Genomic DNA, 16,306 nt, shown 5'->3' with positions numbered 1-16,306 from the left:
CAGCTTTTCCACAGCCACAAGAGAGAAAATAATACAACAAAAAAGATAATAGCAAAAATTACAAGAGCAGGCAAAGGAACTTCGACGAGGTATCGAAGTTGGTAATGCTTTAATTCTGCAGCATAGGCAAATTATGTGGCCACCGAAACATGAACACATGAAGTCCCATCAACACCTAATTGATTGTTTTTTGGATTCTGGAAGCATCCAAGATCTGAGAGGACTCATGTCATCTGGGTTTTGTGGGATGCTGTATGAAGTTCCTTCTACTACAGTTTAATAGGCATTCTGAATATTTACCTCTTTTAAGCTCTCTTTACATAGGGGACACTGTGGGGCATGGTCTAAACAGCGTTCTAAACAATTCTTGCAGAAGGTATGTCCACATGGGGTTGTCACCGGCTCAAAAAATAACCTGAAAAAAATTTTTAAGTAAAAAGTCAACAATTGATAAACAGTGATTCTAATATCTTTTAAATAAATTTTAAAGAATTCTAGCTATGCTATAAGAAAATAGACAAATTAAATGAAAATCAGAAATACAAGATTTGTGCTAGAATTTTTTTGAACATGTTTTCCATTTTCTCAACACTGCACAACTTAATGTATTCTGTGCTTCATAGTCAATTTGATAACATTTCTAGGTTCAAATACTTAATGTCTAAAAGTATATTTATATAAATAGTTACACAAATGCAGACCTTCTTCCTTAAAGCATTAACTTAATCTGATATTACAATGGTCATGATATACTTTAACCAACATCATATGCACACATAACTACTTCTGATTTTTAATACTTTAGAACATATGGTGTGTATTTATATGACACACCAAAAGATCTGCAGCTCCTAAGGAGCCTATCAAATAACCTACTAAAAGATAAAGCAGTATAAGGGATTTACAAATGTATTTTCTTAGAAAATCTCACTGAGAATCTCAACCAATATCTGAACCCAAAGGCTAAGTTTAGGTGCATGTGTTAAACAGTATTTGTCAATTATCCACCAAAACAAAAAACGACTTCTAGATAAAAAAAATGTAGTCTAGCCTTAAGACATTCTCTTCCTTGTGTTGTTGACATTTAAGAATGGAATACCATTTTTAACTATCAGTTTGTGTCAACTATAAAACTAAATACAAATATGTCCTTACCAATACTCATCTACTAAGGGTACGTTTACATAGCAATGACAGCCCAGGATCAATGGGAATTGAGTCAGCTGACTGGTGTCTACATTGCATTTTAACCCTAATTTAAGGATTTTCTGGCCCATGCTTGAACGTAGGGCTCTGGGATCCACACTGTTGTGAACAGACACAAGTCAAAGCAGGGGCGGCTCTAGACATTTCACCGCCCCAAGCACGGCGACATGCCGCGGGGGGGGCTCTGCCGCTCGCGCGGCTCCGGTGGACCTCCCGCAGGCATGCCTGTGGAGGGTCTACTGGACCCACAGCCCCACTGAAGTCATAGGACCAGCGGACCCTCTGCAGGTAGCCTACGGGAGGTCCACCAAAGCTGCAGGACCAACGGACCCTTTGCAGGCATACCGCCGAAGGCATTCTGCCTGCCGCGTTCCCGGCGACCGGCAGAGGGCCTCCCGCGGCTTGGCGTGTTGGGGCCTGGAGCCACCCCTGCGTCAAAGTAACCCTATCTCAGAGTGCCTAGCACCCCCTATCTCCCGTATTCGATACTCTAGCCCTATAAATGTGTTGCACTATGGGAAAACTCTACTGCCCACCCAGTTTCCTAACTGTGATGGTGTTATTGATGGGATGCAAGTGCCCATAATGAGCACCTGAATACATAAACTGCATAATTAGCAACTTCGGTGGCTGTCTCAGTAGAAATGACTGCAGCTTGAGAAAAATTTATACTGAACTAACATCTAATCTGAAAATTGGGCTCTCCACCACTAGGCTGTGTCACATTGGTAGGAAAATGCCCATGTTCTGAGGATTAGTAGTACATCAGTCTCCAGGGCTCTCAAAAAGTGTTAAAATGAAAACTGTGCAATTCTTAATTTTTAAAATGGAATGCTCAATGGAAGTGTTTGTGTTCAGTTGGCTTTTATTTCTCTATTTGTTTTGAAATTTGACATAAAATGTAGGTTTCAAAGGACCCATCACCAAAATCCAGTTACTGCCAGTGAAGTGAATTCTTAGGGCTTGAGGTATAGTGTTCTCCAGCACCCTCCAGGGATCTCTTCTCCCTGCACCCACCAGACCCGGGCAGGAGGGGCCTCCCACTCAATAATCACAGTGCATGTTGCACAGACACCTCTATACACATAGCCCTAAGGAGGGCAGGGAGGGGGGAGAGCTAGAAACAAGGAAGAGAGAGCAGAGTAGGACCAAGTGCCTACAGTGTAGGGACAGGGAGCAGCAGAACTCCTGGCTTAGCACAGCCAAGGGAGGAATGATCCATGGGAGGGATGACTCCCGCCTATCCCTGCTCTGGGCAAGCTCTTACAGCAGCTAGGAGGAGCCGAAGCCACTGCTGCTGGAGGCTTCAGGGAGGTTTTGGGGCTGGCTCCAACTCACCGTCCTGACAGCACATACTGCTTGGACACCCACTGCATATGAAGCTCCAGGAAGGGCATTGGAGTGGGAGAGAGAGTAGGGCAGGGACCAAGCAGCTACCCTGCAGGGAAAGGGAACAACTGCAGTGTTGGGGGATCATCCTTCCCTAGCCATGTTGAACAAGGAGCTCTGCAGCTTCCTCTCCCTGCAGGGCAGCTGCTAAGTCCCTGCTCTGCTCTCTGGCCCTAGCTCCTGGGCGCCTCTGGGGCAGGGCACGCAAGGGAAGGCAGTGTGCACCAAAATCTGGCTTTGCTGTTGTGACCAGGAAGCAGCTTTTTGCAAAAAGCTTCTGACCGCTCTCCATTAAAAACCCTGTAGACTCTCTGATAGTGTGCTTGCAGACTAGTGTTCAGCAGATAACGCTGACCTGAGCTGCTGTCCTCTGCACGAGGAGGTATGGCAACCGAGTGCAATAGACTGCACCACAGACTGTCGGCGCAGAGAGGACTAAGGAAGTTTTCCCCAAGAAACTCTTGGGTACATCCAGAAGACTTTTGGGATCGAGTCAAGCCAGGGACACATGCACACAGGAAAGCAACAGGGCTCAGACCCTAGGTCCCAGCTTAACATGGGCTCGGACTCTCTAGCCCTGCAGAGTCCTGGGACCCTAGGTTTGAGCTCTAGTTTAGAACAATTGGTGTGTGAACGCAAATGGGGTTAGATCTGAGCCCAGGCTTACACTGCTGTGTAAACATAACCACTAGTCTGCAACAATAACGGTTGCAGCAAGGGCCCAAGAAGTCTAGGTATTCGTATGTCTATGCTGCAACATAAGCCCAGGGTTCAAACTCAGGCTCAAGTCTAATTCCCCTCCTATCTACATACACATCACACTAACCCAGGGCTCAGACCAAGGGTTCCAGGACCCCATAGGAGGAGGATCCAAGCCAGAGTCAAACTCAGACCCCAGGTTCAAGCCCTACTGCTCTGCAATGTAGACACAACTCCACTGGACTTGTGCTCCAGGAATCCATCTAAAGTATTCCACAATCCCACGGACCAACTCTCTTTGTCTTCTGGAGGTTCCAGTTTAGTGGAGAGTAAAGTTTTTCCACCATACACCATGAACAAAAGGCTCAAGCAGCAATTCGCCAACCTGAGTGATTCAGAAGTCAAATTAGCGATCAACATTACCCAAGAGAGTCACAGTAGTGTGAATTTGTTATTTCATTTACTGTAGTACTATATATTCATATTTAAAAACAGTATGACAAGGGAAATTTAGTTTTTGAATAGATATAACTCTCACAGAAAAATGATGGATTAAGTATTATTTTATCAACTACAAATGGTTAACTTAGTAAAAGCTTACTTAATAACTTTGGTTAATAATTAAAATTACTCTGTGATTTTAATGATTAACCAATCTAAGTTATTAACTAAGCTTTTACTATTTGCTGCAAAGATCCACAAGAGACATATTAAAGAGCCCTTTGTAGCTCATGAGCTCTAGTCGGAGTATCACAGGACTAAAGGAACCATATTTTGGGAGGGCTCAGTTGGACTCAGGCTCATATAATGCAGTGAAGATGCTGAAGCCCTGGGTTGGGACTTCAACAATTCCTAACCTGGGGTTAAAAATGAGCATACATGCGCAAGCTCTAGATTAACAAATGCAGGGTCTGCTAACTCAGGTTCTACTACCCCTGGGCTTACACTGCAGTGTAGACATACCCATAGACTCATACTATAGGGCCAGAAGAGATCATCATCATCTAGCATGACTTCATGCCCATTGCAGGCCACAGAACCTCACGCACCCACTATTCTCAAATAAAATAGACAATAAGGCAAATCATAACCTCTTTGCCTCGGTTTACATATAACAAAACATATCTGCCCACATCTATAATGCAGATATCACATGGAAAATACTAAACAAATAGTAAATATTACCTCATACACAGAGAGCACTCAAAATCTGCCACATCAATTAAGTACTGTGGAACCTCCCTTTTCGTAGTTTCTAAAAGAAACAAGAGCAGATATCATTTGAACACAAGACAAAAATCAAAATAAGTATGTCTAACATTGACATTAAGTAGCTATTTACCTCCTGGTTTTTTATGTTTGCTTCTTCCATCTTTACACACGATTGCATCCTGTTCTGAAAGGGAAAGCTTCCTTTTTAGGAGAACACCTTTTTCCTGGCTAGAAAGCAGAGGTTCAGAAGAAACCTTTTTTAATCCATCTCCTTTAGCAAGATTTTCTGTTGAGTTAAGAGCATGGACAGATTGTACACGATTTAGGCTTCCTCTGAAAGACTCCACTGTTATCTCTGGCACTCCTAAATTCTATAGAAATAAAATGAACAAAGTTAACAATACTTATTCTCATTTTCAAATTCCAGCTATCATTTATGACAGCTGAACATGAATAAGTTGAAGCCAAATTCAGATATCAACAATCTTCTCCACTGCACAGCCAGACTCAATGATTAATTTATGGAATTTGGCAGGTCAAGAAAGCATCTGGTGAAATTAAAGAAGGGATTAAAAGCCTCTGTTTCCTTCAAAGAGGAAAATAATTTTGGAAAAGAAATTTAGAATTATTTTTATTTGGAAAAGAAATCTATAATGAAACCCTTTTTATTTTGGAGCTATTAGCGTTAAATCTTAAATAATGAAAAAATTCACTAGATTGTGCTTTACGAATTGTCAAAAAATTACAGTACTTTCCAGCTGATTCATGAAATCTAACCGGAAAGTCTACAATTAACAGGAAGAAAGATTTAGCAGCATGTGTCTCCAATAGGAAAGGAGCTTAATAAAAGTTTGATAAATAGCTTAAGTTCTGATGCCCTGTGTTTGCCTACTAACCAAGGGGAAAAATACATATAATACTATATGGTTTTAACTACTTACCTGCTCTGGACAAAGCTGTAGATTACAGCCAGACTCTTCCATTTCAGAACCAAGTGTAAAAGGTTTATTTCGAATACGAGGTGAACTCCAAGCAGATTCCTTAAGACTCTCTCTCACATTTTCTGGTGACAGCAAATCATACAATGTCTATAAGATAAACATTTTAACATTAAGATTGAGGGAAAAGATTCAGCTATAAAACTTTAGTTAATATAACTACATAATCACCATGAAGAAGCTTACTTCGTATCAAAATTTCTTATTTTAAACATACTCTTCCACTTATTCTCTTTCTTATAATCAGCTGTAGCACAAGTTCAGTTCAGTAGTCGTTCTCCTAATCAAAGGTTTATATCCTTATCTCTATACACAAGTTAAGCTCTTAAATTCCCCCCTTACAGGAAATAATTATCTTCTCCCAACTCTTATTTAGGTGTGGTATAATTAAACAAGATGTAGTTCTGCAAAAATGTTAATCTGTATTGTGCAAAGTTGACAGCGCAGAGATATTTGTTTCCACAGAATGAAAAGCTTAAAAGTGTTTGATTTCTTACTCAAATTTGTTTGACATCTACTGGAAAGTATGAAAATCTTATTTCTGTTTTACTTGAAAACCATACAAACTAGAATGCTAACTGGGTTAAGTATACATATTCTCCCCTAACCCAATTTAAAAAAAGGAATTTTTGTGGAATACATGGGCACACCACCTCTTATTGCATCCAAATACATTGAGACCCTCTACACAGAAAATCAGATATGTGAAAATAAATCACCCAAATTTTAGTTGAACTTCATTTTACAATTACAGACATTGTGAGCATAAATACACTGAAGACTGAGATTCTAGGGTAAAGTGAGCCAACTAAGAGAGAAGGAGAGCAGCACAGTTTATAAATACAAGTTACCTTTTCCACTTCTAGCTTTGCTGGAACAAAATCCTCATCAAGGGATAAGCACTGTAGGAACACTTGTAAGGCATCACCTACAAACCCAGCATCATGAAGCACCTTTGCTTTCCTGAAGTAAATCTGAAGATATAGAAGTGACACTTGATACTTTCATACTTTCATTAAAGAAACTAGAATATTAATATTCGGGCACACTAGGGTTTTTCCATCTCACATGGAGGTGAGAATTGGAGATGATATGGTAGGGAAGAAAATGTACCTCTTCTGCAGACCTTAGAAGGTCCACAGAAAGGAGGAACATACCATGCTCTCTAGTCTCCTTCCTCCACACAGCTGCAGTAGAACCGCAGTTATAACTCAGGAATGGAGATTGTTCATAACTCTGAAATGTTCGTGACAAAACATTATAGCTGTTCTTTCAAAAGTTTACAATTGAGCATTGACTTAATACCAGGGTGGATTTAACTTAAATCACTAGTCAGGAAGACTCGATTTAATCATGGTTTTCTACATAAAAGTGCATTCTTGTTAGTAGTTATAACCTTAACACATACTCTTTGCAACTCAGAGATAGATATACCATATGTACTCATTCATTAGCCTGTTCGTTTATAAGCTGACCCTCCAAGATGGTTAGGTAAAAATAGCAAAAACTGTATGACCCTTTCATAAGCCAACCCTATATTTCAGGGGTTGGCAAACTTTGGCTCCCGGCCCATCAGGCTAAGCTGCTGGCGGGTCGGGATGTTTTGTTTACTTGGCGCGTCTGCAGACACGGAGTCTCTCAGCTCCCAATGTCCACGGTTTGCTGTTCCCAGCCAATGGGAGCTGCGGGAAGTTGTGCGCCACTTCCCACAGCTCCCATTGGCTGGAAATGGCGAACTGCGGCCATAAATAGCTGAGGGGCTCCATGCCTACAGACGCTCCAGATAAACAAAAACGGCAATGTATTAGATATTCAATTCAATGATTCCATAGAGTTTAAAATCATCAAATTTTGGTGTATAAGCCATTTATAAGCTGACCTCTGCTCTTTGATGCGTCACTTTTTTTACCAAAAATATTCAGTTTATGAACAAGTATATATGGTAGGTTTCATTTTTAGAAAGCACACACTATACATTTTTAAACAGTAATTTATTTTGAAATCTTTTCAGGTTAGTTTCTACAGTTATACCTATCCTATCCTATCCCCCCCTTAGTCTCCTCTTTTCCAAGCTGAAAAGTCCAAGCCTCTTTAATCTCTCCTCATATGGGACCCGTTCCAAACGCCCAATCATTTTAGTTGTCCTTCTCTGAACATTTTCTAGTGCCAGTATATCTTTTTTGAGATGAGATGAGACGACCAGATCTGTACGCAGTATTCAAGATGTGGGCATAACATCTATTTATATAAGGGCAAAAATATATTCTCCATCTTATTCCCTATCCCCTTTTTAATGATTCCTAACATCTTGTTTGCTTTTTTGACTGCTTCTGCACACTGCGTGGACGTCTTCAGAGAACTATCCACGATGACTCCAAGATCTTCTTCCTGACTTGTTGTAGCTAAATTATCCCCCTTCATACTGTATGTATAGTTGGGGTTATTTTTTTCAATGTGCATTACTTTACATTTATCCACATTAAATTTCATTTGCCATTTTGTTGTCCAATCACTTAGTTTTGTGACAAGTATTAGAGGGGAAGCCGTGTTAGTCTGGATCTGTAAAAGCAGCAGAGAATCCTGCGGCACTTTATAGACTAACGGAGATTTTGAAGCATGAGCTTTCGTGGGTAAATACCCACTTCGTCAGATGCATGCTCCAAAACCTCCGTTAGTCTATAAGGTGCCACAGGATTCTCTGCTGCTTTTAGTTTTGTGAGATCTTTTTGAAGTTCTTCACAGTCTGTTTGGTCTTAACTATCTTGAGCAGTTTAGTATCATCTGCAAACTTTGGCACCTCACTGTTTAACCCTTTCTCCAGATCATTTGTGAATAAATTGTATAGGATTGGTTTTAGGACAGACCCGTGGGGAACACCACTAGTTACCCCCTCCATTCTGAGAATTTACCATTTATTCCTACCCTTTGTTCCCTGTCTTCTAACCAGTTCTCAATCCATGAAAGGACCTTCCCTTTTATCCCATGACAACTTAATTTACATAAGAGCCTTTGGTGAGGGACCTTGTCAAAGGCTTTTTGGAAATCTAAGGACACTATGTCCACTGGATCTCCCTTGTCCACATGTTTGCTGACCCCTTCAAAGAACTCCAATAGACTAGTAAGACACGATTTCCCTTTACAGAAACCATGTTGACTTTTGTCCAACAGTTTATGTTCTTCGAGGTGTCTGACAATTTTATTCTTTACTATTGTTTCAACTAATCTGCCTGGCACTGATGTTAGACTTACCAGTCTGTAATTGCCAGGATCACCTCTAGAGCTCTTTTTAAATATTGGTGTTACAGTAGCTATCTTCCAGTCTTTGGGTACAGAAGCCAATTTAAAGGACAGGTTACAAACAACAGTTAATAATTCCGCAACCTCACATCTGAGTTCCTTCAGAACTCTTGGGTGTATGCCATCTGGCCCTGGTGACTTGTCACTGTTAAGTTTATCAATTAATTCCAAAATCTCCTCTAGTGACACTTCAATCTGTGACAGTTCCTCAGATTTGTCACCTAGAAAAGCCAGATCAGGTTTGGGAATCTCCCTAACATCCTCAGCCGTGAAGACTGAAGAAAAGAATTTGTTTAGTTTCTCCACAATGACTTTATCGTCCTTAAGCGTTCCTTTTGTATCTCGATCATCCAGGGGCCCCACTGGTTGTTTAGCAGGCTTCCTGCTTCTGATGTACTTAAAAAACACTTATTACCTTTGTAGTTTTTGGCTAGCTGTTCTTCAGACTCCTCTTTGGCTTTTCTTATTACATTTTTACACTTAATTTGGCAATGTTTATGCTCCTTTCTATTTACCTCACTAGGATCTGACTTCCACTTTTTAAAAGATGCCTTTTTATCTCTCACTGCTTCTTTTACATGGTTTTACGCCACAGTGGCTCTTTTTCAGGTCTTTTACTGTGTTTCTTGATTTGGGGTATACATTTAACAGACCTGCACAACATACGGCTCACTGTGCAGCCCGCGGGGGGATTCTATGGCTTACTATCCATAGAGATTCTATGGAACATGAATTTATAATCCCTATTCCACGATGAGATATCTTAATTAAAACGATCCTTAGGTTTTCTCCTCAAAAAGCATTTTATTAAAAAAAATCTGATTTAAATAAAAAATCCAACAAACAAAAAATCCATTTTTATTATTTCTAAAAATCATTGATTTGTATCCACCCTGCTTAATACACCTTTTAAACTTTACTAAGCAGAATAAAAATGCTGCTTTCAACCACCTTAATTTAAATGAAACAAGCAGAGTTTCCTTACCCCATGAAATTTTTTTAAAAATGTTCTTTTTTTTAGTAGTTTATATTTAACACAGTACTGTACTGTGTTTGCTTTCTTCCTTCTCTGATGCTGCCTGATTGCATACTTCTGGTTCCAAATGAGGTGTGTGGTTGATTGGTCAGTTCGTAACTCTGAGGTTTTACTGTATTTCAAGGTCTGCAGGAACAGCATTCCCCTATTCAGGAGGTCCACAGGAAAGGGAGACTGGGTAAGATGGCGGCTTTGTGGGGTACACTCTCCTACTTACCTTTGAGGACTGCAGGAAAAGGTAAAATCCCTATACGAAGACTTGAAAGACATGTTGCCATGTGCCATCTCCCACCCCACAAGCCTTTGAGTGGAAAAATTGCCATCATATCCAGATGACAGAAAAAAAAGGAAAAACATAGGGATGGATTTTAAGTGATCAATTTAATAAAAGTTACAGATTAACACAGAAGAGGGGTGCTACCTGCCCTGTCATACCTACTCTCATACATATCAAGCATTTTAAATGGGTCCAGTGTGGGAGCTACAGTGGTCCTACTATACAACCCATAACTTGGAGTAGACTCTCCTCAGCCTACCCCTAGAACTCAGCTCTTCTGAGTCCTATCACCCTAATCCCACCCAAAAGGGGGGCAACAGGTATTAAGGGGGGGGACCTCAGACCATGAAGATCTCCCCTTATCCCATAAGCACAGGACCCATCAGTAAAATCCCATGTCTTTCAATTCTGGGAACCATTCCTTTTAACCCCACTGGAAACTGACTGCCAAGTTGCAACAAATTAATGTCCTTTCACTATTTACTCAATCCTACTCCTATTTAACTGCACTACCCAGGCCTCGGCCAATTTGGCTTTTATAAGAAGAAAAATTCCTTCTTGATCCCAAAACAGGCAACTGGTCAGGCTTGCAGCATCTGCAAAATAGTGTCAAAGCTACCAGTACAGGATAGGGAGGGTAGGGATGCTGGAACAGAGCAAAAAGAGGCTCCACATGGTCTGGGCTAGGCTTTAAATTAATGAATGGTCCCTCATCCTCCCCATCAGCTACCTTTTCCATTGACAAGTTTCCCCAGTGACAGTAATACTCTCACTGCTGAAGCCCTCTGTTCTAACCTAGAGAAAAAGCTAGCTACTTACAATTTTTTAAAAATTGAAAACTCATGTCTCCAGCAATCATGTAATATGAACTATTAAGTTTATTTGAGCTCATGCTCCAAATACAAAAGTTAAAAACTTTTTATATTTGACTTTAATGAACTGATTTCATTCCTGAGCACTAGATAACTAGATCTCAGTTATGAGTCAGTAAACTAGATTCTCTCCTCTTTCAGGGTTTTTGCTATGAAAAGATGAAAACCTAGGACTTTTTGAATCCTGATGTACACATTTAGGGCGTCACAATTTGGAAACACCTTGTCCAATTCACTACAACTTTTCCTAATAATATTGAGGCCAATATGACTTTTTATAATAATTTTAGATAAGTAGGCCAAAACCAAGTTTATAAAAAGGAAATTCAGTGCAGCTTTACCTATGGAGTGGCTTCCGTAATTTCACAACAAATGGCTGCGATAGTTTCCCTACTATGGCTGTTCGATGAAAGCAGATTTCCTTCTAAGAAAATCTCTGCCTTTACTCATCTGAAGCAGATTTCTTGGAGAAGAGAAGAAGGATTCCTCTACATGTCATACAAGGCTTTCCTCTTACATGTCCACCTTTTTAGGAATGGGGGCTAAAAAGGTCTTCGGACTTTGTTGGAGGAAGTTATACAGCAAACTCAATTTTTGAGAAGCTTTGTTCACAAGAACCTGAATTTCTCTCCAGGAATATGGAGAAGTGAATATACGTTCTGAAAGCACATTTTGAACAAGTTTTGCCACAAGGAGGATTTAGTATTTCTGTAAAATAAGTTTTATTGACAGATAAGAGCTTGCGGAAAAATGTAGTTTTATTTATCTAACAATGAAAATGAGTCTCTCCTTACTTCAAAACTAGATATGAAGAGAAAAGTGTCTTCTAAGAACGATATAAAAATCTGAAGTTTTTAGTCCTGGCTGACAACTGTGTACACCTTCACTTACAGGACTACTCCAAGTGTTATTTAATGTTTAAATGCTTTAATGAATGTGAGAGCTTATATTTTCACACTAAGTGCAGAACTCTAAAGTGAGATATTTGCAGATATAATTCAATTTTCATTCAAATCTCCAAACTAAGTTACTGATTCCATATACAAACAGCACATTTTCCCAGAAAGATCCTGCCTTTAAGTGATTACAGCTACCTGCACCACATCTGGAGTCATCCACAACTCCCAAGCAATGAACTTGTTAAGCTGGAGTTAAATTTGTAAATATTTACATTTTCAAGTGTTTTCTCTTAAGAGAATGATAATTTCTCTTTTTTTAAAAAAAAGAAAGCCTGGAAATTCAAAATTAAGGTAACATTTAAAATTAGACAGCATGAATCAAATATTGGAGAATCAAAAATCTTTCACCCTATGTAACTATCTCACCCTATGTAACTATCACACCTTGTGTGTGAGCTGAAGGCATTGATGGTCTTTCATGAAGTTTTTGATAACCACTTTAAGACAAGAAATATCTTCATTTTTAATTCACAAGAAAAATTCACTTGCACTAATAGCTGTTGAAAATTTTCCCCCTTCAGGAACTGAAAGGCATATTGGGGAAAAAAAAAAAAAACCCACACACAAAAAAATGCTTCCATCTGAAAAAAAAGCTGCTTTTGTTACAGCCAAAAGAATACAGAAAAGCACTTTGTTTTTAGTTTGTTTACGTTGTGCATTTGACTCCATTTTGTGTTGTCAGTTTTATTATTTCTTCTATATAGTCATTTTCCTCCTTTTGCAAGTCTTTTATACAACAGGAGAGTAAAAAAACATTTAAAAACAGGATACTGTGCCTATAAGACCACAAAAACTGCCAGCGGGACTCGGCAGCAGAGGTAACACTAGAAACTAAAATAGTTTATGGACATGATTAGATTTCCAGTTAATGGTGTCCCTGCTTTTAGCTCCACCATGGAGATTTCTGCAAGGCTTCACCATTCTCAAACAAACTGCTCTGTTAGAAATCCAAGAAAAGCTAACAAACCATAGGGACCCCGTCCTTTCCAAATTCTTCCAACCCATGGATTGCCTTGCCCTCCTCTTTCTATCACCACACCATAGTCAGGAAAATATGCCAAAACCAATTTTAAACAAATCCAGACTTACAAAAAGCTGTTTTAGAATCAAAACTGCAACAAAAAACTCATGAACAAGATGTTTCAGAAGTGAAAACCATCTCAGCTTCTGACTGTCCTGCTTCCCGAATGCCTCATCCAAGTTTTTTTAGAAAGATAGCATAGAACAGAAGTCTGAAGTTTCAGACAGCTTAGTTAGGTTTTGTCACACTACAGGGCACGTCAAAATCGAGCCTGTAACAGCAAGCTAGTTTCAAACTTAATACTAATAAAATAGAGTTGTCTATTTAATAGCAACAAAATGGTAATAGACTTTCTCTGGTTTGAAAGCAAACATCTTTAGCCTTGTCCAGGAGTTCCCAAACATTTTACTAAAGTGACTCATCAACTGCATTTTGTCTTTCTGTGACCCACCATTGCACATAGCACTCCCAATGCAGGCACTACAACCCTAATCCCAGCCCGATGCAGAGGTAAGGGGGAGCTGGAGACCAAGCCCGCAACTTTCTCATCTTGCAACAGTGGCAGCGGCTCCTGTCCATGACAGGAGAGTAGCTGGGCCAAACCTGATTGATATTGCAACCTGGTGCATGGGTTTACAGCACCGCTAAAGTTTGGCCTGGCCATACCTGTATGGCCAGAGTAACCCTAAGTGGCACTGAGACACCATGCACCAGATCACAATGTCCAAGCGAGGAGCCAGGCCCAGCCCTGAGGGATGGAAGCCACCACAGTGGGGTCGTCAGTGAGAGATAGGCTCACTCTCCAATACCCTCCTGCCCCGCAAGCTCCTCTTCAGGCCAGAAGAAATTTAGGTTTGCCTAGGCCAGGGCTCAGTGATAAGCTAAGAGTCCAGAATGTGGCAACCCACCTAGAACCTTCCTGTGAGTCACTGGTGGATTGGGACTAATCCTTTATTTATGTATTTGAAGGGAAGGAGGTCTTTATCATAGAAGAACAAAAAAATTATTCATCTTTTTTTTTTTTTTTTTAATATTCACACAGCATCAGGGAAATTCACTGACAAAAAGAAAAAAAGGACAAGACTTTCTCTGCTTCCACTTGAAGAGTTTAAAATCAAAATTGATAAAAATATAAACAAGGACACAGAAAAGCAGTATTTTTCACATCTCACTGACTCCCAGATTTAAGGGTGGGTTTGCTTTTGTTTTTTAAAATAAGCATTCAGAAAACACTGATTTGAAAGTTTAAATAAAGTAAGGGTAACTGGGTCAGCGAAATTATTTTGATGCGATTTGAACACCACAATTTAGCATTGTAGACAAATTCAGATTTTAAAAAACACGCAGATTACAAACCAACTTACCTCTGGCCAATCTGACATTTTAGAAATGATAAAATTTAGATCTTCTATGGCTGTTTTAAACTCTTGGAGGCCAGCATATGATTCAGCTCTGTAAACTCTTAACATCAAGTCACTGGGATCTGAAAACAAAATATTTTTAGTTTTATTTACATACATACATACTTTGATCCAACTAAAAAAGTTAAAACATTCCTATTAGATAACAAAACCCACAAGCATACTAGACTATTTTTTAAAAAGTGCAATGGCTTCCCTAAATTTAATAGTTTTGAGAACAATGTTTACTTCAAATGCTCTGCAAAATATTTGGAACCTCCCTTAAATCTTAAAGATAGTCCATTCTAATGTACTCTCATAATCTTAGGTTTTAATTTAAAAAAACCTCGATAAAACTACTTATTAGTTGTAAAAATGAAAAGGTAAAATTTGAAACCTACTCAAGAAGCCCAGATAAATTTTGTAATATACTTAACATGGACAGTCAAAGTATCTGCAAGTTACTTTTGCATTCACATGTACATTACACTTTGTTTAGGTTTTTTTTTTAAATGTCTTACCTTCGCACAGAGAGACTACCGAGAAAAGTAAAATCATTTTAGTTCAAAGCACTTATGCCAGTTATAAAAAGTCTAATTTACTTCTACCTTTTCTGCTGTAAGAAGTAAGTTAACATTTCACTCTGTCTAGGCCAGGAAGTTAGACTGATCAATTTCACTGCAATTCTCAAGCACCACTGTGTGTCAGGATTCCAAGTGTTATAGAGAAAAGGTCTCAAAGAATACGAGACTATAAAAAACCACAAGCACTGATAGAGGACTTGGCAACAGGTATAGTACTTGAAATTACACCTCCACCCCGATGTAATGCGACCTAATATATCTGAATTCAGATATAACACTGTAAAGCAGTGCTCCGGGGGCGGGCTGCACACTCCAGCGGATCAAAGCAAGTTCAATATAATGCGGTTTCACCTTTAACGCACTAAGATTTTTTGGCTCCCAAGAACAGTGTTATATTGGGGTAGAGGTGTACTTAACTTTCTGGTTTTTTATTGGCTGGATTCTGAATCAACAATGTCCCTTAAATAAATTTGAATTTTAAATGTCAGAACATTTCTATTAATATTAACATTTTGCCAGTCCTCATTTGCCTGACTTTTTGAAGAAAATGATAAATTGAAGTCTCACCTGAATTGAGTGTCCCTTTAACACACTATTCACACCAAGCCTCTTTCCAAAAAGAGATAGGACAGTTGTTTTGAATGGAGTTGTACAAAATGATGGGCCGTGATTTAAAGGGTCTTAATCAGGCCTTTAAGGCCTCATTTGGCACAATATGTACATTAGCTTCATACATGTGAGTAGTTCAGTTTACTTTAGTGGACCTTCTCATGTGTAAAGTTACTTGTGTGCAAAAGTGTTTGCAAAATCATGGCCTAAATCTGCATGTGCAATTTTGTAAGCATAACCTAAATAAATGCCACATTACGTTGTATGCAGTGTTGCTGTAGCCGTGTTGGGCTCCAGATATTAGAGAAACAAGGTGAGTGAAGTACGTATTTTATTGGTCCAATTTCTACTGGAGAGAGAGAGACGACACTTTTGAACTTACACAGATCTTCAGGTTTGGGAAACATACCCAGAGCTTCACAGCTAAATACAAAGTGACTAAATACAAAATGGAACAGATTGTTTAGCATAAGTAGTTACATATTTCAAGGAGCCATTAGAAGTAAAGCTGGCTCTGTCACAAACAGATAGCTAAGGGTTAATGTTTCTTTTACTTGTAAAGGGTTAACAAAGGGAACCAAACACCTGACAGGGGCCAATCAGGAACCCGATTTTTAAAGTCGGAGAGGGAATTTTTGGGGTCTGAGTCTTTGTCTGTCTCTCAGCTATGAGAGGTTCTTTCTATCTTCTAATCTTCCTGTTTCCAAATGTAGTACAGAGAAAAAACAATATAGGCTTTTTGTTGGT

At 39.3% G+C, this 16,306-nt stretch overlaps 1 protein-coding gene across 1 annotated transcript in view; it reads right to left on the bottom strand.

Moving 5' to 3' along the window:
* LONRF1 (LON peptidase N-terminal domain and ring finger 1) overlaps window positions 1-16,306 on the bottom strand; it is a 43,845-nt gene that overhangs the window by 18,167 nt on the left and 9,372 nt on the right. Inside the window, exons 3-8 of the mRNA XM_032796837.2 lie at window positions 14,331-14,449; window positions 6,356-6,478; window positions 5,448-5,594; window positions 4,637-4,877; window positions 4,480-4,549; window positions 301-415 (exon numbers count right to left, since the gene is read on the bottom strand). Of these exons, the coding sequence (XP_032652728.1) occupies window positions 301-415; window positions 4,480-4,549; window positions 4,637-4,877; window positions 5,448-5,594; window positions 6,356-6,478; window positions 14,331-14,449 (815 nt within the window). The remainder of the gene's footprint in view (window positions 1-300; window positions 416-4,479; window positions 4,550-4,636; window positions 4,878-5,447; window positions 5,595-6,355; window positions 6,479-14,330; window positions 14,450-16,306) is intronic.

Source organism: Chelonoidis abingdonii, chromosome 5 (genome assembly GCF_003597395.2).
Source record: "Chelonoidis abingdonii isolate Lonesome George chromosome 5, CheloAbing_2.0, whole genome shotgun sequence".
NCBI classification, from domain to species: domain Eukaryota; kingdom Metazoa; phylum Chordata; order Testudines; family Testudinidae; genus Chelonoidis; species Chelonoidis abingdonii.
The sequence above is the reverse complement of the archived record's forward strand: the minus strand, read 5'-3'. Positions and strand labels throughout refer to the sequence as shown.